The sequence below is a fragment of the Salminus brasiliensis genome, chromosome 4 (assembly GCF_030463535.1).
Source record: "Salminus brasiliensis chromosome 4, fSalBra1.hap2, whole genome shotgun sequence".
Taxonomy (NCBI): Eukaryota; Metazoa; Chordata; class Actinopteri; order Characiformes; family Bryconidae; genus Salminus; species Salminus brasiliensis.
In genome coordinates this window covers 45482141-45506243 of record NC_132881.1, presented here as the reverse complement: position 1 = coordinate 45506243, position 24103 = coordinate 45482141, and the positions used below count along the sequence as shown (strand labels likewise).

General features: G+C 44.0%; 1 protein-coding gene across 1 annotated transcript in view; it reads right to left on the bottom strand.

Annotated features, from left to right (window-relative positions):
• fam193a (family with sequence similarity 193 member A) overlaps positions 1–24103 on the bottom strand; it is a 37862-nt gene that overhangs the window by 12735 nt on the left and 1024 nt on the right. The window contains exons 2-14 of the mRNA XM_072678563.1: positions 18827–18895; positions 17171–17401; positions 13394–13563; positions 13071–13238; positions 11458–11686; positions 9804–9928; positions 9415–9562; positions 5056–5130; positions 4877–4954; positions 3775–3893; positions 2937–3203; positions 1878–2028; positions 673–813 (exon numbers count right to left, since the gene is read on the bottom strand). Coding sequence (XP_072534664.1) covers positions 673–813; positions 1878–2028; positions 2937–3203; positions 3775–3893; positions 4877–4954; positions 5056–5130; positions 9415–9562; positions 9804–9928; positions 11458–11686; positions 13071–13238; positions 13394–13563; positions 17171–17401; positions 18827–18895 — 1971 coding nt within the window. The remainder of the gene's footprint in view (positions 1–672; positions 814–1877; positions 2029–2936; positions 3204–3774; positions 3894–4876; positions 4955–5055; positions 5131–9414; positions 9563–9803; positions 9929–11457; positions 11687–13070; positions 13239–13393; positions 13564–17170; positions 17402–18826; positions 18896–24103) is intronic.

Below are 24103 nucleotides of genomic sequence, written 5' to 3'. Positions count from 1 at the left end.
ATTACACATGCTTCCTGATTTATTAAAACATGCCAGGATCTGCCCTGATCCTGATTTATCCATAGCTATTGAAATGTACCCATGTAATTATGCATATATAACTGCACAAGTAAAATTCAATTTCAATTATTTTATTTAGCACTTTTCACAAAGCAGCTTTACAGAGATCCGAGTCCGAGCCTCTTTCGAGAAAGCTAGTGGCGACAGTGGCAAGGGAAACCTCATGTTGTACTACTGTAATCCACCTGAAACAGGCATTACCAGTAGTTATACTGTTATTGCATGATTATTAATGTGTAACTACACAGTTATTAATTATAAAGATAGACCATATGCTAAATGCTGAGATTAGTGTTAACTGCCTTTTAGCTGCATTAAGTTTATTAAACATTTATCCATTTTATAAATAATACATTTTTAATGACTAAGGTTGCTCTAAATGGTTTTAATAAAGAACTGAAACACTGAAAGTGTGTGTGTGTGTGATGGTCCTACTTGCAGCTATATTAATCAACATTTTATATAGATTCATATACTTATGATTAGATCTATATTTTTTATATATATAATTTTGTTTAATTTATTATATCATGATCTAAATCACAAATCCTCCCAGAGAAAATATTTAACACAGATCTAACTTCTATATTATCAACTTCTGTGTGGTCATACCTGTGTGTGTGGGTACGAAGGAGGAGGACTGTCACTTTTGCCTCGAGATAGCTCCCCCTGCTGGCCTAGAGGCTGACCGATTCCTCTGTCTCCCTCCTCGTCATCCCCCTCTGAGGAACTGCTGCTGCTCACCCTTGGTGACTGGGGAGACAAAGTGCGTTCAGATCAAAAAACCAACCAACCTACTAGGTGTGGACTGGTGTGTGTGTCAGTAGGTTAAATGCGGAGGTTGAAATCCACGGTACTGCTGTGCTCGGCCAATTGCATGCATTTTTTTGTGATTTCCTTTGAAACACAATTATGTTCAATATTGCTTCCAAAAATGTTAGAAATTCTGGCAATATTAAGTCAATCGCTATTACAGAGCGTACAAAAAAAAAGCTTGGTGTATTTTTTATCTCCATTACCCACATTTGTGTTTACAGTGTATACTTGGTGTATAAAAAAAAAAACTCCTGAATTGTTGAATTGTACTAAAATTGTACCAAAGAATCCATGTTGAAATTTTATTCAATTAATTAATTAACAAATGAATAAAAAAAAATAAAAATAAAAATAAAATACAAATATTTCAAAACACTTTTTTTGGCTCCTGGGCTCCCCCTACAGGCGGGCAGTGTCCTTCACTTTCACATGTCTGCTGTAAACACAAGTCATGCCCCCCCCCCCCCCCCCCCCCCCTAAAGGACAGCTGTACAAGTGCATCTGTTGACATGCTGAGAGATCTAGAAGCATCATTTGAGGGTACGGGGCTTTACAGTAATATGACACTGGGTATAACACAGTGGTGGTGGGAGGTCTGAGGTTTCCCAGAGCAGTAGCAGCGTTCCGGCCTGGAGGCAGCATTCTCCCAGTCATAGTCAGTGGAGCATCAGCATTAATCCAAAACTGATATTTTAAGGTGAAATTGCTACATAGTGTTGCTTTAAGACCAGGGTTGGGCAACAGGGCCCAGAGTCCAGCACAGTGTGCTGATTTCCCTGCTCCAACAGACCTACTAAACCTGGCATATTAACAGGCGAGCTGAACCAGGTGCGCCTGAGCAGGAAAACTGCCCCTCCAGGACTAGAGCTGTCCACCCCTGATTTATGAGATCAGGTATTCAATCCATAAACACTGAGACAGAAGGACATTTCTGTCTGTCTGTGTGTATATGTGTGTATATGTGTGTATACGGAGTAAGCAGTGATTGTAGGAAGGCTCACCTCATCTTTGAGAGCCATATTCTCTCCCCCGCCGTTCAGCTGTGTGTGGATGCCGTTCATACTGGCCACAACCCCAGCATCTTCATACCTGCTCAGGGGGTAGATGGCTGAGAGTGGAGGCACTTCGTCGTCGTCATCTTCATCACTACCGCTGAAAAAAATACAGAGATAAAAAGAATGAATAAGGTCATTCTGAAGGTGTGGCACTACAATAATAATAATAATAATAAAGATAATAATAAACAAATAAGGCAGCTGAGAAACAGAAGCCTTGTGTTAATAATATGACTCAAGCCGTTTGTTGCACTGTATTTTGACTAAAGTAGTATTGGATGGGATAGTTTTATGTGAGGAGGTGGGGTAAAGTATTTATCACCGGTGGTTCTCAGAGATTTCACTCCTGTCTGAATTTGCTGCGTCAGTAAAGACTCAGGCGGCTTTTATGCACTATAAAATAATCCATTTTTATTAAGTGTGGAGGCACTCGAAGAAGCATAGAGTAGCCATTCCCCTCTCTGTATTTTCCTACATTCTTTTCTTTTGTATTTAGCAGTGTCTAAGCTTGAGATAGACCATATGACAAAAGTATTGGGACACTTGCTCATTCATTGTTTCTACTGAAATCAAGCATATTAAACAGAGTTAATCCTGCTTTTGTTGGAGTAACTGCCTCTACTGTCCAGGGAAAAAGGCTTTCTACTAGACTAGGAAGTACTGTTGTGAATGCAATATACGCGTTAGTGAGGTCAGGATGTTGAATGATGCTCAATCCACCCCACCCCAACTTATCCCAAAAGTAATGGATGGAGCACCACCATTATTGCAGAGAACACAGTAGTTCACCTGTTCAACAGCTCAATGCTGGGGGCTTTTTACCCCTTCCACGGCTACGCCCACGCCTGGCATTAGGCAGCAGTGTCAGTAGGTTCATGTTAATCCACTCTAGAGAGTCCTATTCTATTGGCAGTACTTCTCTACAGAAACTAGACGAGCTGTGTGCGTCAGCAATGGCTGCTGTTAAACCTGATGGTTCTCCCAGGGCACAACAGTATGACTCACAACGTGGGGGCTCCGTCCTGAGGTAGGAGGAGGCGGGGGTGCTGTTGGATGGTGATTGGAGAGCTGGATGCGGATCCAGACCCAGATCCAGACCCGGATCCGGACCCGCAGCTTCCAGAGGATATGCTGGGAGGATGCACTTCAGCTAGATAGTCCCGCGGAGGATCCGACTGCAGGGGCAGCTTCAGGTGCAGCTCCTCCCCCACAGGGGCGTCCATGATGCCGCATGTGAGAATGTGCGAAAGGCTGCAGTCGTCACACGTGCACCTGGTGGAAGGAGGACGGACATGAGGGAAAATAAGCTTGGATTGGCCAGGCGAGACTGTCTAAAAACTCTACATACTCTACAGTATGAACAGTACGGTACTGTTATACACCAGTCAGCCATAACATTAGTACCACCTGCCTAATATCGAGTAGATCCCCGTGTCCCACCTCAACAGATCTGACCATTTGAGACATAGACTTCACAAGACCTCTGAAGGTGTCCTGCAGTATCTGGCACCAAGACAGCAGATCACATTAAATGACCCTGTCGCCGGTTCTTTACTCTGGGCACTCTTGGTGCGACTGACCACTGCATACCGGGAACACCCCACAAGATCGGCCTAATGTTTTGGAGATGTTCTAGCCATCACAGTCCGGCTCTTGTCAAAGCATTGCCATTTTTCCTGCTTTTAAAGCCTCCATCATCTTCAAGAACTGACCGTTCACCTGCTCCCTAACACAGCCAGATGAATCACCGTAGATGAAGATGATCAATGTTTTTAACTTCACCTGCTAATGTTATGGATGATTGGTGTAATAAAGGCTCACAAACACATCATCTGAAATGCACCTTCTCCTGTAGTTGCAGTTGGGACAGTCTGGGATGTTGAGCCTGGAGGATAGCATCTGCTTTACGGTGTCTGTGAAGGTGCTGTCCCCTGCCAGAGACTTCTTACTGTTCTGCAAGAACTGCATAAACAATGTTATTTCACGTTGGATCATTTCATTTAGAACAGATGCAACCTTGGTTAACCACACTGGTGAGCCATGATCTGAACCACGGTCCTCTTAAATTACACAACAGCTGATCAATTCTTTTTGTAAATACTGTTATTTCCTGATATATTTTCTATTGTATTTTATTATCTCCATGCTCTCTCTATATATATATCTTTAATATATATCACGCAACAAGCTATCAAAGCCTTTCACTACTAGCTGTACCTTGTATGACTACACAAGGCTTGATCTGAAAACCTTTTTTCTCAAATTCTGTGCTTTTTAGTGTGAATCCAGCAGTTAATCTTTATAGTGTGTCCAAATTTCATGATTAGGGATGTCCCGATCCGATCCAGGCCTATTTTAATGGATCAGGTTAACAGGCCTGAATACAGCATTAATGAACATTACTTCCAGCAAGTAAACAAACAAGCTGAGAGTCTGTGGCAGTGCAGAGCTATTTTACAGTGAAACATGAAAACAGACCATAATATCTGACCCTTTATAAAACTCTCACTGAAACGCTTCGTTTTACCAGCGGGAGAACCGCAAAAGCGCTCGCTCGCCTTTCTCTGTTTATAAACCAGCAGAATAGAGTAGAGGCTAATACTAATACACACATACATACACACACAGACACACTATAGAAAGCCTAATCACACACACAGCACATTCACCCACTATAAACCAGTTATTACAACAACAACTACAGATACCAGAGGGCCCAGAAGGCGTACCACCACTACACACACAGAAAGTGATTAGACTGCAGTGTTGTAAATGAGCTGGGAGCTGATTGGTCAGAGATGGGAGTCAGACTGGATTATAAGATATTAAACACACTATAAAAACAGCGATGCGAGCAACACTATGCTTATAAACACATAAGGAGTGAAAGGTGAGTGGGTTTGTGTCAAAGCACTAAAGAGCTGATCAGGTGTTCTGAACATTACCTGCTCCTCAAAAAACCTTCTCTGCTTGAAGATCTCTCCGTCTTCTTTAAGCATCCGCTGCTTGGTTCTTAAAGACATCTAGGAAAGGAAAAACATGGATTACTATAATGGAAGAAGCAAGACTGAACCACCAGATACAGATAAATGAAAAGAGATAGAAAGGAAAGGACAACACTTACACTTTTACTGATTAGAGACTTGTGTGGTTCAGTCCGTTGATTCGTGAGGTTTTGGCCTTCCACCTTGAAAAGCAGCTGTAAAGTAGAAAGTCATATTAAAATCAAGTGGAAAGTTTGCTTTATGCAAGAGATTCATCACCGAAATCAGTCCGTTTCTGCAGCTATTACAGGAACAGCCCGACCCAAAGGTCAAAATCCGACCAGAAGATTGAAAAGGCTGCCCACAAGCAATTTTGCGTTTTAATCAGGTTACAGTCGTGTCTGTGCCACACTGACCTGAAAAGGCCAAGCCAACTGAACCACTGTACAGGCTAGTGTGGCAACCTTCTGCTGTCTGCTATCCAGACCTAGTTAGATTTTTTAAATATTAAGTAAAAATTTAAATCTGTACTTTGAAGTTTATTTGAGACGATGAAAAATACATGAAATTATATCATCACTGTCCGAAAAGGGCGATTTTACAGGAGAGGCAAAATTGTTCTCAACTTTGAATGGAAGTTAATGTAAAATAAGAGTCTCTATAAGCAATTTTAGAGCATTTCTACTGGTCCAATCATCCAGAATTATTTACACAGGATACGGGGCAGCTACAGCAACCAAACCATGGAGAAAACTGAATATCTCCATTTTCAATATTCAATATCTCTGAAAATCTGCATTTTTGTCAGTTTTCTCCATGGTTTAACCCTGTAGCTGCTCTGTACACTGCATGAGGATGAACGAACCAATAAAAACGCTCTAAATAACTTTGAATGGAAGTCACTGTTAAATAAGTTTATTCCAAACTGACAATTTTTGCCTTCTCCCGTAAAGTCACCATTTTTCACTGGACAGTGAAAAACAATATTGTATGTCAAGCAAAAACCTTATATCTCAAAAATGGCAACTTTTCAGGTGAAGGACCTGTGACCTTGTGAACTTTCAATGGAAGTCTAATCCTGAAATATGTATAATAATAAAGAACTGCCAGAATTAAGTTATATCAAAACTAAATAAATAAAAAAGTGAGAATGACAATAAGTACAATGAATAAAATTAATTAATAAAATTGTTTATTCATGATAATCTAAATTGAATAATAATTGAAATTGCACTTCAAACCCCTTTATTTAAAATTATACTGCTACCATTACCACTACTGCTACTATTACCACTACTGCTACCATTACCACTACTGCTACCATTACCACTACTGCTACCATTACCACTACTGCTACTATTACTACTAAGAATTTCCCCACTGTGAGACTAATAAAGGATTATCTTATTACCACTACTGCTACTATTACCACTAATACTTCTACTATTACTACTATTACCACTACCTCTACTATTACTACTATTACCACTACCACTGCTACTATTACCACTACCACCACTGCTACTACTATTACCACTACCACTGCTACTATTACCACTACCACCACTGCTACTATTACCACTACCACCACTGCTACTATTACCACTACCACCACTGCTACTGCTATTACCACTACCACCGCTGCTACTATTACCACTACCACCGCTGCTACTATTACCACTACCACCACTGCTACTATTACCACTACCACCACTACTGCTATTACCACTACCACCACTACTGCTATTACCACTACCACCACTACTGCTATTACCACTACCACCGCTGCTACTATTACCACTACTACCACTGCTACTATTACCACTACCACCGCTGCTACTATTACCACTACTACCACTGCTACTATTACCACTACCACCACTGCTACTACTATTACCACTACCACTGCTACTATTACCACTACCACCACTGCTACTATTACCACTACCACCACTGCTACTATTACCACTACCACCACTGCTACTATTACCACTACCACCACTGCTACTATTACCACTACCACCACTGCTACTGCTATTACCACTACCACCGCTGCTACTATTACCACTACCACCGCTGCTACTATTACCACTACCACCGCTGCTACTATTACCACTACCACCACTGCTACTATTACCACTACCACCACTACTGCTATTACCACTACCACCGCTGCTACTATTACCACTACTACCACTGCTACTATTACCACTACCACCACCGCTACTGCTATTACCACTACCACCACTACTGCTATTACCACTACCACCGCTGCTACTATTACCACTACCACCGCTGCTACTATTACCACTACCACCACTACTGCTATTACCACTACCACCACTACTGCTATTACCACTACCACCACTACTGCTATTACCACTACCACCGCTGCTACTATTACCACTACTACCACTGCTACTATTACCACTACCACCGCTGCTACTATTACCACTACTACCACTGCTACTATTACCACTACCACCACTGCTACTACTATTACCACTACCACTGCTACTATTACCACTACCACCACTGCTACTACTATTACCACTACCACTGCTACTATTACCACTACCACCACTGCTACTATTACCACTACCACCACCGCTACTGCTATTACCACTACCACCACCGCTACTGCTATTACCACTACCACCGCTGCTACTATTACCACTACCACCGCTGCTACTATTACCACTACCACCACTGCTACTATTACCACTACCACCACTACTGCTATTACCACTACCACCGCTGCTACTATTACCACTACCACCGCTGCTACTATTACCACTACCACCGCTGCTACTATTACCACTACTACCACTGCTACTATTACCACTACCACCGCTGCTACTATTACCACTACCACTGCTACTATTATTACCACTACCACTGCTACTATTATTACCACTACTACCACTGCTACTATTATAACCACTACCACTAATAATAAAGGATAAAAGGATAAAGGTGCACGTATTTGTCACTGTACAGCGAAATGTGTCCTCCGCATTTAACCCATCTGGTAGTGAACACACACTCACACACACACATGTGTTAGGGGCAGTGAGTACACACACACACCCAGAGCGGTGGGCAGCCAACTCCAGCGCCCGGGGAGCAGAGAGGGTAAAGGGCCTTGCTCAAGGGCCCAACAGTGGCAGCTTGCCGAGACCGGGAATCGAACCCACAACCCTGTTATCGATATCTCGGCACTCTAACCGCTGAGCCACCACTGCCCCCTACTATAATGCTACTATTACCACTACCACTGCTACTATTACCACTACCACTGCTACTACTATTACCACTGCTACTATTATTACCACTACCACTGCTACTATTACCACTACCACTGCTACTATTACCACTACCACTGCTACTACTATTACCACTGCTACTACTATTACCACTACCACTGCTACTACTATTACCACTGCTACTATTATTACCACTACCACTGCTACTATTACCACTACCACTGCTACTACTATTACCACTGCTACTATTATTACCACTACAACTGCTACTATTACCACTACCACTGCTACTATTACCACTACCACTGCTACTACTATTACCACTGCTACTATTATTACCACTACCACTGCTACTATTACCACTACCACTGCTACTATTACCACTACCACTGCTACTACTATTACCACTGCTACTATTATTACCACTACCACTGCTACTATTACCACTACCACTGCTACTACTATTACCACTGCTACTATTATTACCACTACCACTGCTACTATTACCACTGCTACTACTATTACCACTGCTACTATTATTACCACTACTACCACTGCTACTATTAAAACTACTACCACTGCTACTATTACCACTACCACTAATAATGCTACTATTACCACTACTACTGCTACTATTACCACTACCACTGCTACTATTATTACCACTACTACTGCTACTACTATTACCACTGCTACCACTACTACCACTGCTACTACTGCTACTACTATTACCACTACTACCACTGCTACTATTAAAACTACTACCACTGCTACTATTACCACTACCACTAATAATGCTACTATTACTACTACCACTGCTACCATTACTACTACCACTGCTACCATTACTACTACTACTACCACTGCTACTATTAAAACTACTACCGCTACCACTGCTACTATTAAAACTACTACCGCTACCACTGCTACTATTAAAACTACTACTACTACTACTACTACTAATAATAATAATTATAATTATATTTTCCATGGTACTGGCCTTTTAAGGTAGGACAGGACATGGGAAAATTGCCTTTTCAAACTTCATTATCAGAATACAAGAGCAGGGCAAATGTTTTACAGTTGATAGGAAACAAGCTTTTCAGCAGTTTTTAGATGTTTTCATCAAATATACATGTTGATGAAGACTCGAATAAGTGAGAGCCTGTGTGGGGAAAGTGTCAGTACAGTGTGCTGCAGAGAGCAGCTAAAACGGTGCTGAGTAACAGTAACCTGCTCATCTACGTAATCGTCTATCCTCTTCTCACACTCCATCCATTCCACCGCCACCGCCTTCATCTCCTGCTCCAGCCCGTGCAAACTGTCCAGAAGCGCCCTGTACATGTCCTCACTGTACGAGTCATGAGACGCCGTTCCCTGCCTGAATCACACACACACACTTTCTGAATACACATTTACCGCTAAGACTGTATTTATATCAACATGGAAACATGATCAAAGGCTTAAAATGGAAAAGAAATCTTGCTCAATCAAGCAGAACTGCACTGTTCAAACAGCTACACACACACACACACACACACACACACACACACACACACACACACACACACACACACACTTCCCACTCGACTACAGAGGTTACACATCAGCAAAAACCGTACTTGAGCTGGGCGACAAGTGCAGGCAGGCTGCTGTGCAGGATGGGCTCGGAGAACACCAGGTTTTCAAACAGGTGCTTATTGTGAAGCTCCCACGTCACCTGGAACTTCTTCAGATGCTCGTTCTCCTGCAAGACAACAAAGAAACGCTCAGAACTGAATGTTTACACTTAAAATAAGCTAATTTCCACAAATTCCCACAGATCCGGTCCAGTTTGAACGGTCACAGCTCGCACATTCACGTCAGCTTCACGCCACAGGAGACACTCAATAGCTATAAGGCTCACAGCTGTGCCAATTAGTAGGTTCATGAGGTCGATTGGAAAAGGACTACTGTTACAGAGGGAGCTCTGGAATCGGGCTACTACAGAAGACTATTCAATCTACTATTCACAATTATTATTATTATTATTATTATTACTATTATTTAAACAATCCACAGCTCCCTCTATAATGTCTAGCACAAAGGTATCCAATACATTTGCCCATTTTAAAATCTCAATATTTTTTTTATTCTTACACATTACACATATCAATTTATGATAATTATTGATCAAAATCCCTGTACCCTGTATCATCACATAAGACATAGGTGACATAACTTTTCCCTTTATAATATAATATAATAATAATAATAATAATAATAATAATAAAAGTATGGAGAAGAAGAGCTGGTCGATATATCTAAAGACATTTTTTACAATATACGATATTTATCATAATATTTTGTCATGTAGACAAAATGCACCAATCCAAATACTCTCCCATACTGAGTACTGTGATTTTTACTCAAAATATGCAGCACTACATTCAATTACATAAGACTGATTACACTCGTTGTGATGAAACATGCAGATAATCAGTATTCTTTATTAATAATAATAATAATAATAATAATAATAATAGTAGTAGCAGAGAGTTCATGTAAACTTAATCGGTAGGCAGGCAGCCAGTCATCCAGCAGTGTCAGGCCGGACAAGTGGGCAGTCATTAGCATGTTTTATATATAGCCCACTTCCACCAGGGCACCACAATGTTTGGGAGATACGATCTGACAGGTCTGATTCACAGCCAATCACACTGCAGATTCATACTAGATTAACAAACACATTTAATGATGTTCTGCACAGCTTCTAAACCCACAATTCCACAACCTTACAAAGTTCATTTCTGGAAGCAGCCTGAGTGTGCACTGGTCCTCGCTCTCCACAATGACTCAATTTATCTGTTCCAGTGATATTCTCTCAGGAAGGAGGACTTCCAGGAGCTATAATTGGGCATCATTGCTGATATCCGGCAGCAGTGATCTCATTTTCTAGAGTTGTGGAGCTTGGGCCAGTTTAAAAAAACTCCAGGGTGACGTTGCTACTGTTGCATCATCAGAGAAAAAGGCCAATATTTAAGTAATTAATGCAAAATTAATGTAATTATTGGGAATTTCCTAATCAGCATTTAAGCATCCTGAAGAAAAGCCACATTTCGAAGCACCTCAAGGGTAAAAAGCTGCAATTTTAGTTTCATTAAACATCTTAAAAGTCTTCAGGTTAATTCTTAATCCAGGAGAAGTCTCAAGAGAAGCTGCTTTTCAGGTTTTTTTTCTTATTAGAAGTTAGAAGTGGCCGGTGTTAAGGATGCTAATGTTGCTAATGTAACTCACCAGAGTGAGCAGGAAGCTGCTGATGGTTCTCGCTGCTTGGCAGAGGGCACTGTACTCCTCCAGTAGCAGCGAGATGAACTGGTGGGCCTGTGGTGGGCCCTGAGTGGCTCCTGCAGCCTCGGTGCCAGCCGAAAGGTGTTTGAGTAGCCGAACCTTTGTTTCCAGAACGTACTCTCGCGCTTGCTGCTCCAGCCGCTGGTACAGCTGGTACGGGTCCTTTTCACAAAGCCTGGGGGAGGGGGGGGGGGGGTTAATAAAATGCATAACTGGTGTTGAAGTGGACAAACATAACACAAAGAGAAACTGTGAGAACCAGTCGCAGTGGCCGCAACTAGGGATGCACCGATCCATCTTTTTCAGTTCCAATAAAGATGCAGATAAGTATTGAGTATTGCCCGATACCAGATACCGATCCGATACTATTGTTGAATTAATAAGTCATTTATCTCACCATGTGGGACAGACTTAAGGCATCAGGATTACAAACTACAAGAAATGCACACAGATATAAATGAACCCAGTTTCTAATTACTGGTCACTAAAATGAATAACTGTGCTGGACCTCGGTACAGTGCTGTTTGGGCTCAGGACTTTTATTCTGAAATTTGAAAGTCTGTGAGACTAAAGAGGAGCGAGCAGCCCCTCGAGCTGGATTACTCGCTGATAGTTGATGACGGGACGAGGGCACTCTGACCCTGGGTTATGAAGCCTAGAATACCGCCGGTGTGAGAATCAGGTTCCGTGAAGGGATCGGTCCTTTGAATTAGACTAATGATCTGATACCAGATCCAGCTAATTTTGTTAGTATCGGGATCGATATCCGATCCTAGTGTCGGATTGGTGCATCCCTAACAGCAACAGAGCGAGATGAAGCTGCACAAGACACAATGGTTCAATTAACTGATTAATCAAATAATACAAGCCAGATTTGTGGGTTACACTGATTACTTACTGGATATGGTCATATGCTTCTATTAGGGGAAGCTATATGACTTTCCTATGCCTGCCTGCCTATCCATCCATCCATCCATTCATCCATCCATCCATCCACACGCCTGCCCGCCCATCTATTCATCCATCCATCCATCCATCCACACGCCTGCCCGCCCATCCATTCATCCATCCATCCATCCACACGCCTGCCTGCCCATCCATTCATCCATCCATCCATCCATTTACACGCCTGCCTGCCCATCCATTCATCCATCCATCCATCCACACGCCTGCCTGCCCATCCATTCATTCATCCATCCATCCATCCACACGCCTGCCTGCCCATCCATTCATCCATCCATCCATCCACACGCCTGCCTGCCCATCCATTCATCCATCCATCCATCCATCCATTTACACGCCTGCCCGCCCATCCATTCATCCATCCATCCATCCATTTACACGCCTGCCCGCCCATCCATTCATCCATCCATCCATCCATTTACACGCCTGCCCGCCCATCCATTCATCCATCCATCCATCCATTTACACGCCTGCCCATCCATCCATCCATCCATCCACATGCCTATCTATTAATCTATATTAATCAAATCAATCAACTGATCAATAAAAAAAGGGTTGGCATTAGAACAAAAACTGTAGATTAGATATGAACACACCTGTCCACCAGCTCCTTCATGCTTTCCTTGTCCCTGTCCAGCGGCTGATCCTGGTCGTCGGCTAGTGGAGTGCCTGTCTGACGGTAGATGCAGCGGACGAGGTAGCGAACCTCTGACCAGTGGTTCTGTAGCTGCTGGGACTCGCGTTCTGATTCTGCTGTGATCTCCCTGAAGAAGAGAGAGAAGCTTCGGTCAAAATCAAGACTGTCCATCCGAGGAACAGTTGAAGAGAGTTTAGATTCAACCTCCCAGTTAAGCGGCAAATCCCGCTGGGCAAAACCGATCTCAGGTCAGTGCTGGTGAAGTATTTTTAGCCTGCTCACCTCCTCTCGTTGCAGGCCTCACAGCTGCACACTGTGTCCGCGGAGATCGGCGTGCTGAGGTCCGGTGTTGGTAAGGTAGGAGCCCCCACAATTAACCTCCCGCTGGCTCCCACTGCCTCCTGGGTTAATCCACCATTACCCACCGGCATGTGCAACAAAAAGTCCTGGTTCTGCTTTGAAAGGGGGAAAACAGCCTTTAAAACATGTGCATTCATTTTCTGTAAAAGTCCATCTACAATTCTGGACCTTACATATAACGCTCTGGTGGCACAGAGTCAAAACGTGCACATTTCCAGTATTTATAGCCAATAGTCACATGATCTATAAAAAACATGGATGTGGCATTAAAGCAACATTACGTAACAGCTGTACTGACTGTAATAGGGAGACCAGCATCTCCGTCATTGCCAGTCCGGGTCCAGAAAGCTGCTTCAAGACCCCTTGGCAATCACATTCATGCAAATAAATCCTGTAATATTACTCAGCCACCTTATGAGGGGTGCTCAATCTGCAATCTACATTTACAATAGCAAGAAACAATTCTCGCATATCGCTGCTTTAATGGAGTATTAAGCAAGAATTGCTATTTTTCACTAATGGGCTCCCTCTACAGGTGAAGAGTGTAATTCACTTTTACACCACTTTCATAAATACAAATCATGCTTTGTGCGAGAAGCTGTACACATACATTTGTTGACAAGCTGCAATATATAGACACAGCAGCATCTGAAGGTAAAGAAGCATGTGGATCAATGGCGTTAAGAAAGACTCGACAGTCTTTCTGTCTAGACGTCTTATGTATTCCGGACCCGGAGTGGGAACGACAGAGCTACCATTCTCCCTATTGCAGTCAGCAGGGCATCACAACACTGAAACTGAGATTTTACGATAAAACTGCTACATAATGCTGCTTTAAGCGTGTTTACTACAGATCTAAGAGGAATTATGATGACGCAAACTCTCAGGTTAGAGAGTAGAAAAGGCAGTATGACAACAATGCATCCACAAAGACTGAAGAGTAAATGTCTAACTCAAATTTTCACATTTTAAAGAGAGAACTGAACGCAGAACTGACAGCAGGTAAGACACCCGAGAAGCAGCGTGTATACACAAACATTTACTGTAAACCTACCCACCCTAAACCTGAAACCACCAGTACCAAACAGACTTGAGGGTGTCTTAAAAAGACTCACAGTACAGATTCCCTAAGAACACCAACAGCTAGAAGACATGCTGAGCCCAGAGTCACCCCTTCTTCCTCTTTTCATGCTAAGACTTTAAGCTATAATCAGGGATTTGGGAGGGAAAAAATGATTATTTTGGGGTGTTCAGCTCTCTCCTTTTTCATTTTAACGTTTACACACACAAGCAAGGCCAACATTTCCCCAGACCTTTATGGTAGGTAGGATTTGTAGTAGAGTAGGGCTGTGTATCGGCAAGAACCTGACTGTCCTGATTCAATACACTGAGATTTACGGTGATACTGTAAAGCAAGACGATATGTTTTTAAATTTCATTTTACAAAAACAAACAATTTGCATAAAATCTAAGTAAAAGAAAAGTTTAATTAAACTTCATCCAATCACAACAGCAGGATCTGAAGACAGAGTATAACATTTACATTACATTTACATTTATAGCATTTAGCTGACGCTCTTATCCAGAGCGACTTACAAGGTAACTCGTATTACAGATGTGGGCCAGTGTAGTGTTAGAAGTCTTGCCCAAGGACTCTTATTGGTGTAGTGCAGCATAGGCACCCAGACCAGGAATTGAACCCCAGTCTCCCACGTGGTGTGATAGCTCACTGGCAGGTAGTGGTGTTATCTGTTGCGCCACACCAACCACCATAACAATAATGCTATCTAGTGGTCGGGGTTTAAACACAGCACTAAATGAACCACTGTTTGCTTTCAATCTTTACCTCTAAACTATTCATTAATAAATCAATACAGTACGTAATATTGCAATATTCTGGTATATCAACATTTTCTCACACCCCTACTTTAGAGATGCCATAATTACATTGATGGGTATCAGCATCTGGCCTATATGAACAGCAAATGGCGTGTGGGTTATGCTAAACGAACAGCTTCAATTAAAACTGTTCTTTCGGAAACACAGCAGTCGATTTACCTCCCTGTGCCCTCTCTTACACCCTGCGCAGGGCACGTAGTGATGCTCACTGCTATCTTCCACATCGCCAACAGTCTATATTCACGCCTTCCTCCTGCGTCGCTTAAACAGGAACCCTGCTTGCGAATATATATATATATATATATCTACGCCAGTGGCCGTGGTGTGACAAACCATAAAGCACCGCTGTGGCTGCAGCACCTGGCTAGGCTTATCAGCTTTCTCACAATGTGCAGCTCGCTCTCAGCTCTATAGTCGGCCAATTCAGCCAGCCTGGTGCTACGTCTAGCCGGGAAGGCTAAAAGCTAACAGCATCAGATCCTCCTTCAATCTCTTCAGCTAGCTACCCGCACACCACGCCGACTGGACACAGAGAGGACTCACAGAGAGCACAGCAACACCATCCAATAAGACTTGCCACTATTCTTACAGTGTTAAAAGCTATGCTAGGCTAGGCTAATGCATGCTTTGGGTCTATCCACTGGCGTAGATTGATTTGCAAGCAGGGTTGCGATTTTTAAGCGACGCAGGAGGAAGATGTGAAAATAATAGTGAGCATCACAACATGCCCTGCGCAGGGAGGTAAATCAGCTTGTTAAACTGCACCCGAGCTTTTTTTTTTTTTCATCCAAACTGAAAGTTTTTAATATCAGTATCAATAAAAAGAAGTGGTTAAGTGCCAGTGTCTTCAAAATGAATAAGCTGATATCCACTTCTACCTGTACTTCTACCCATATCTCCAGCTGACCTGACTGGAGGGGCAACAATGCACTGTGGGGCACTGGGAAACACAAGGCGTAAAAATGCACAATGTGCAGCACAGAGAATATGGAATTATATGAATTGAGTACAATTATGTTGTGTAACACCAGAGTTAAGCCAACCAGTAATGATTATCAGCATGGTCTTGTCACGCACCACTATCCTTATACGTCTATAAGTTGGTGTGGCGCAACAGATAACACCACTATCTGCCAGTGAGCTATAACACCATGTGGGAGATGGAGGGTTCGATTCCCAGTCTGGGTGACTGTGCTTCACTATACCAATAAGAGTCCTTGGGCAAGACTCCTAACACTAGGTTGGCCCACACCTGTAATACGAGTAACCTTGTAAGTCGCTCTGGATAAGAGCATCAGCTAAATGCTATGAATGTAAATGTAAATGTGGATAGTGCCTTTTCTTTCCATTCAAAGTAGGGATGGACAAAATGACGATACTGAGATTATGTGGTAAAAGAAAATAACAAAAACCAGCTGCTCTGAGCAGGCAAGGAATATTGCAACTACTTATAAGCACTGAATAATGTCATGTTTCATTAGAAGAAAGCATAATCAGTGCTGAAGTAAGCAGGACTGGACTTGCAGTACACATAAAACTGTGTTTCTTGGTCTGTTGCAACTAAAAAAATTTGCAAAAAACAAAAACATCCAGAAATAAACCAAGTACGGTCAAGATGAACACACCGTGTTGCAACAATTTTGCAGAATTACCCGTCCCCAATCAGAGTCTGTTCAAAATGTGAGATTTCAGACTGTGGACCCAATCAAATCAAGAGCCGAGTACGAGCATGGTCTCATCCCTAAAGCTAACCCATGCAAAGCAGGAGCTCAGAGAAACACACAGGGCACAGGGACGTACCAACGAGGACTGGTCCGAGGGGGGCTGGCGGTTGTCCTTCTCCACAGTGCTTTTGCAGTCGGGGCAGACGTAGAGGGGTAACTGGAGGGCGCTGGCGGCTTTGGGGGACTGGCCTGTGCCGTTCTGTCCCGATTCCTGCAAAGCACTGTCCTTGCGCTCACTGCGACACAGCAAACAGCGATCGCCTGTGGTGTAGGGGGCTTTCTGGTTCAGGCCGAACGTGAACGGGGTCTGAGAGAGAGAGGGGGGGGGAGAGAGAGACTCTTTGGTCTGCTGCACATCTGTAACGTCCCTATGAGGAAATTCTCAATATGCACAAACGGCAGTGCACCAGGAAAGGTCACTCAGAGGATAGTGAGAGGATCACAGGGTGTCAGACTTAAAAGCTGCAGAACACAGGAGAGCAATCTTTAAAGACCCTCAGTATCCGCTGGACTCCCACCCTCTCAACACAACCTCTGAAAAACACACAATAACAAGCGTACAGAGGCAGGAAATACTGAGGAGTGGGCAGGTGGAAAGGAGCCTATTAGAGAGTTTTCTGCCTTGGAAGACGCGGAGGCCATGAATGAGGGTGATTTCAACATCTGGGAGGTCGCTGCCCACCAGCATGGGGACTATTCCCACTATTTCATCATCAACTGAGGTGGACTGACACGGACTAACCCTCAGAACAGCGAAAGCAGCTAGCATCTGGGTATCTCGTTTTTTACTTGGAAGGTCCGTGGTAGATGCCTCATAGATGCTCAACTGACATTCAAATAACATTCAACTGAATCAGGGTTAATTTTTTATTATCCAATCAGAGCAGTGGGATGTGAAGGCTGAGGTCAAGACTGCTATCTAGTGGTCGGGGTTTAAATACAGCACTAAATGAACCGCTGTCTGCCACCAATCTAAGCCATTCATTAATAAACAGTACTGTGTACATCATACATAATATCGCAATATTTTAATATATTCATATCTTCCAATACATGTATATTTGAGCGTTATCCACTTTTTTCAAAGGCTGTAAGCTGGTTCAATGGTTCTGGACTGACTGACTGACTGACTGACCTCTGTAGCCACTCACTAAGCAATCCTTTGCTTAATTAGCTCGGCTACAGCTCCACCGAGTATCAGACAGTCCAATGCAGTTGCTGCTGACTGACCACTGAGCACCGACACAACTGCTGACCACAAAAAGAGCGAAGTGGAGTGACTGTTATGGGGAGTAACATGCAGGCAGATTGACTCTGGTTCTGCCGTGTTTGGACTCGTACACAGCGAGCACTATCTAGCTATATTCAGATAAGTTAGCTAAAAAGCACGCTAAACATCACAACACAGCCCACGGTCCAACTAACTGAGGTGTAGGGTTACATTCAATAGCCAGTCATTTACAGGCAACCTGTAAGGTGACCATCCAAGTAAAGCGATACTGCATGGTTTACAGGGTCCAGTGGCTACTGTTGGACAAGGTGTGTTGGGTGTTGAGGTGCTCTACAAACTGTGAGGCCGTAAAACGTAAATAATTTTGGTACCGAGAGGACCATCTTCAACTGCAGAGAGGATGCAAACTACCTCAAGCCTCTGTAAATTCAATGAGAGAGAGAGAGAGAGAGAGAGAGAGAGAGAGAGAGAGAGAGAGAGAGGAGGAGATTTGCTTATTACCTGAAGGACTCCGGAAAAGTCTGAGTTCACCGGTCCTTCGGAGAACTGTGGCGTACCATTCATCGGAACCTGAAAAGAAATAATGACACCCACTGGTGATTACACAATACACACCATCCACTTCAGTCAGTGTATAAGCTCAACTGAGAACCACACAGCCATATACATACGCACTACATGTCCAAATGTTTGTGGACACCCCTTCTAATGAATGCACAGAGCTACTTTAAGTTGCACCCATTGCTGACACAGATGTGCAAATGCACACATAAACACACACAGCGCTCCTCTAGTCCTTGTAGAGGAGTGCTGCCAATAGAATAGGACTCTGGAAGGAGCATATAAATAAACATTGACCTATCAGCACCATGCTGGGTATAAAGCCCCCCGGCATTGAGCTGTGGAGCAGTGGAAGAACTGTGTTCTCTGGAATGATGGATGGTGAATGCTTCATCCAGTACTTTTGGACGGGATGCGTTGGGTAGTTGGGGATGAGGCGGGGTGGTGATGCTTCCCAATTCTAGTAGAAAGTCTTCTTCCCTGGACAGTAGAGACAGTTTCTCCAACAAAAGCAGGGCAAACTCTTTTTTTATTATTAAAACTCTGAATGAGCAGGTGTCCCAATACTTTTGTCCATATGGTGCATTTTGTAGACAAAGCGATCTTGGTTCTTATCAACTGGTAGGTTTCCCCAGCAATGAGCTACTACACCACACCCACCCTAAATGACTGGGTTAGCATCTCAGCATCTCTCAGAAATCTGTGGAAATCCTCTTTCCCCTACTGCCAGTAGAACCGTGGACAGGCTGTAGGCAAGCTTTATTGTTTTTAAAGCAATGAGAGGTTGATAAAAATCAGCATCCAGAGTCCTGGCCATCATGACTTCCAGAAACCCAGAGCTTCAGCCCTTGCCTGGTTCTCAGCTGCTCAAACCTACGTCATGTTTATCTCTGATAATTGAAGTCCCAGAAGACAAACCAGCCTCACTGCAAGCCAACCCGTCTCTTGGCAGCAGCTCTGTAGGTTTTACGTAGCTCCACCACAGTCAATTCGATTTGTCTCGTTAGCTTCAGCATAGGCACCAGAGACCAGTCATTCCAGAAGGATCTGGGAGGATGACATGTAAACAGTGCTAAACACAGACACACTGTTATTATTGCTATTATTATTATTATTATTATTACTACACTAGTATTATACTGCATAGGCTGTGGTGAGAGACCCTGCTTGGTTATACGGACGTGTCTTCTTGTACTGTTATGTCTTTTGTGAGTAGACTTTGCCCTATGTTGTCATATGGACTGCATGAACCTGGACAGTGGAGAGAACTTCCTCAGACCTGTCACAGTTACTACATAATTGGCCAAGTAAGCTCACCGTGTTCAGGTCTGCTGGGCTGAGGACAGTGTGTGCGTGTGTGTGTGTGTGTGTGTGTGTGTGTACACATATGTAAATAAAGGAAAGTAGTAAAATCATTCACATCATGAGACACATCATGGAAAAGGTCTACCATTATGTCCACTAGAAGACATTCAGAGGGGAGCACTGCTGCACAATACGTGTACATATATATGGTCACAGTATTGCAAAAACCTTGTATTTCCATTTCAGCAGCTTTTCTCTTTTTGACTGATGCAGATCGGTCAGTTGTTCTTTAATAATATATTAGATTTACAGTAACTGGGGAAAAATCTGATATAGCATGACTGTTGTTCTACTGGGATTTCCAGCACCACAGTCTCCAGAGTTTACTCACAATGGTGAGCGGCAGTTCTGCAGAAGGAAATGCCTCGTGGATGAGAACAACGGCGGAGTCAACAGAGAACGGCCAGACTGGTTGGAGCTGACAGAAAAGCTACGCTAACCCTCGTTCGGACCAGATCTTCTCCAAACCAAAATGTGCCTTGGACCAAGACGAGATTATGGTCCGACCAAAAGAGGTGGTCTTGGTCTGGATCAAACTGAACCATGACTGGGTTCGTCTGCAGTGTTTAAAAAAAAAAAATCAATAAATGTGATGGTTGGATTTGGATTTTTGGACCAATGGCAAGAAGAAGAGGCAGGGTACTGACATCTATTAGACAACAGAGGAAGAAAAAGAAGCGTAAAAGGAGTGAAATAGAGCCACAGGAGCACAAGGGGACTATTATGTCAGCAATGATACAAGTGCTGCACAACGAGCGCAATCATTTGGTGAACTGGAACTAGCCTTGGGTTGGTGCTGCTGATAGTAATGCCATAACTTAGGAGGTTAGTGGAAGGAAATGAACCTGTCCATGCATTATTTCTTGAGCAGGCGACCTGCGAATTGACAACACGCTGACATCAGACGTACCCATCTTATATACATATACATATATATATATATACACACACACACACACACACACACACACATATATACATATACACACACACAATCCGTTTTTTTGGCTAGCCAATTACCCAACCTCTATGTAACCTTCCCCCTTCATCGCAAAAGCAATGCCCCAAACACCAGTAAGGGCAGACTAGCACACGCCCCCTTCACCGCACCCAACATCGCAGGACAAGCCTTGAGGGAAGCGCCGAATACCCAGCTCCAACACACCAGCCTGCAGATGCCAGTGACGGCCAGCACCGCAGCGAAGCAATGGGATGGGCGGTGTGTGCATCATCTACCCATCCTGGAGAGAGCAAGACCATTTGCAGTCGATGGCTAGCAGCCTGACGGGGATTCGAACCAGCGATCCTCTGATCGAGAGCCTTAGCTCGCCCGGCCACTCGACAAACCAGGGAGGCACAGCCCACACAGACGATGACGTGTGAAACCACAACTCACCAGATCGAACGTACGTACAGCCACGTACAGCACGTATCAGCCAATTAGGACACTTTAGGCTTAACGGTGGAGGCTGAAATGAAACGAACGAATGGCACTTTTATTATAACCACAATTAATCATACGACAGCTATATGGCAGGTCATGTGACACACTATCATCTACACGGTCCTGTTTATGATGGTGCCAGGTTTACTCCGGTGACATATCTGCTACTACACCACAGATAACAACCCATGCAGGACAAACACTCGCAGGATAACAGTCCGAGACCGTCCCTGGACTTGAATCCAAACAGACAGTGCCGTGTATAGGTCGAACTGCACTATATAAACTGCACTAAGGGCCATAGTTCACGTACTTAACATCCGACCAAGCCGACGGCGCTCCTCCTCCTTTTCTTAAGTCAACAGACCACTTCAGCTACAGATGTCGTTTCCTTGGCAACATAAGCGCAACACTTCCAGAAAGGACGCGAGACAGCAGCTGTTCAGCTGATGTGGTGTATTACCGTGTCACGACGCATGTGTGTGTGTGTGTGTGTGTAAACACTTCTACAGTATTCTACCTGGGTGGTATTTGGCCATGCATGGTTTCTCAGACAGTAAATGGAGGAAGAGGTAAGGGGTGCTTCCTCACTGCCATTGGACGGTCATCCCTTTGGCTCAACTGATCCAGGTGAACCGAGAAATCCTGATCTGTGCAGGCTATGAGACAAGACACCAAATCTAATAACCCTCAAATGTGCTCCAAAAGCAGGTAAGACAGGGGTTCAATTTCCTGGCTAGGCAAGCACCACCACTCTACACCAAGAAGAGTCCTTGGGCAAGACTCCTCCTCCACAATCTCTGTAGATCTGTTTACCCTTACGCAGACAGGCCAGTCGGGCCTCAAAATCGGCTATTCCATACTCCCAAACTTTCCGAGGTGCAAAAGAGGAGCGTAGAAAAAGCAGGAGGCCTTCGTCTGCCATCTGCAGATCTCGCCATAACGTATCTTAATGGTTCCTATAGAGGCAAATCTATCCAGCTTCCCAACAGCTCACCTTTGACAGCCCTGGGTGGAGGCCACGCACTTGTAAACATGACCTCCATGGTTCCTGAGAGCTTGCTGGCCACCTAGGACAGATAACACACTGAGCCACATCCGCCAGGCTAGCAGGAGCATCAACAGCTGAGTGAATTTTACTATTTGGCCAATGTTTACAATTACACAGCCAGGTCACTGCTGTCCACAGGACTGACCTCAAGACTTCCAGATCTTTTCAGAACTATCCAGAACTGTGTCTAGGAGGTCCATCACAAAGAGTACAGGGATATATTGTGGAGGAGGAGGAGAAGCTGGGACAGAATGGAGGCCTTTATACGCCATCTGTAGATTTGTCTATCAGCAGGGCAACAATATGGTCCCTGCACCATAAACGCAAACTCAATGTCTCGACCCGCCATCCCTCAAAATCCAAGGAAGACGAGCGTCCAGACTTTTTTTTACTGTCCTGCACCGAAGTGGTGGAACGAGCTTCCCCTGGGTGTCCGAACGGCAGAGGCACTCGCTGTCTTCAAACCCTGACTGAAGACCCTCCTCCTCTTCTGAGAGGACTTGGGCGAATAGCAGAGCACTATCATCTCCTTACTGACTTGTGTTTAGTAGAGTCTAAGATTAGAGGATCTTTAAATTATTAGTCTATTCTAACTAGCTGAGGTTTTTCATGGGTAAATAGCAAAGCACCTTTGTAAGTCGCTCTGGAGAAGAGCGTCTGCTAAATGCTGTAAATGTAAATGAGACGTCAATGGAAATGTCCATTCCACCGCTTCACAGAACTGACTCTGACTGAGTCTAACACGAATGAGAGAAACTAGGAGGTCTAACCCAGAAGGTGGAGGAGGAAACTAGCCTAGTCTACCATGTTTACAATTACATAAACAGGTCAGTAGGGCCACTGCTGCAGAGAACGGGTCTCAAGCCTGAAGATATGATATTTCCCAGCCATCCTAGAAGGTCTCCCACAAGCGAAGAGGAGTCGTCGTCGGAGGACCACAGGGAGACGTTTCCGAAGTCAACACATCCTTGGCAGGTCTAAAACAAAGAGGAGCAGAGAAAGAGGAGGAGGAGGAAGAGAAAGGCCTCCACCTGCCATCAGCAAATCTATCTGCAGTGCATCTATAGGGTTCCTGTAGAGGCGTAAAAGCCGGCTTTCCAACACCTGGCGAGTGACAAGCCGGAGTTAGACCGGACCTGGTTGGACGGCGTACACATGTAAACATGACCACCCCGGTTCGTCAGAGGCCAGCTGCACAGACCACTGCTGCACAGACCTGATCTCAAACACCAACATCAGACATTGGGGAAATCTCCCCAAGTCTAAAGGGGCAGTGGTGGCTCAGCGGTTAGAGCTCCGGGCTGTCGATAACAGGGTTGTGGGTCTGATTCCCGGGCTCGGCAAGCTGCCACTGTTG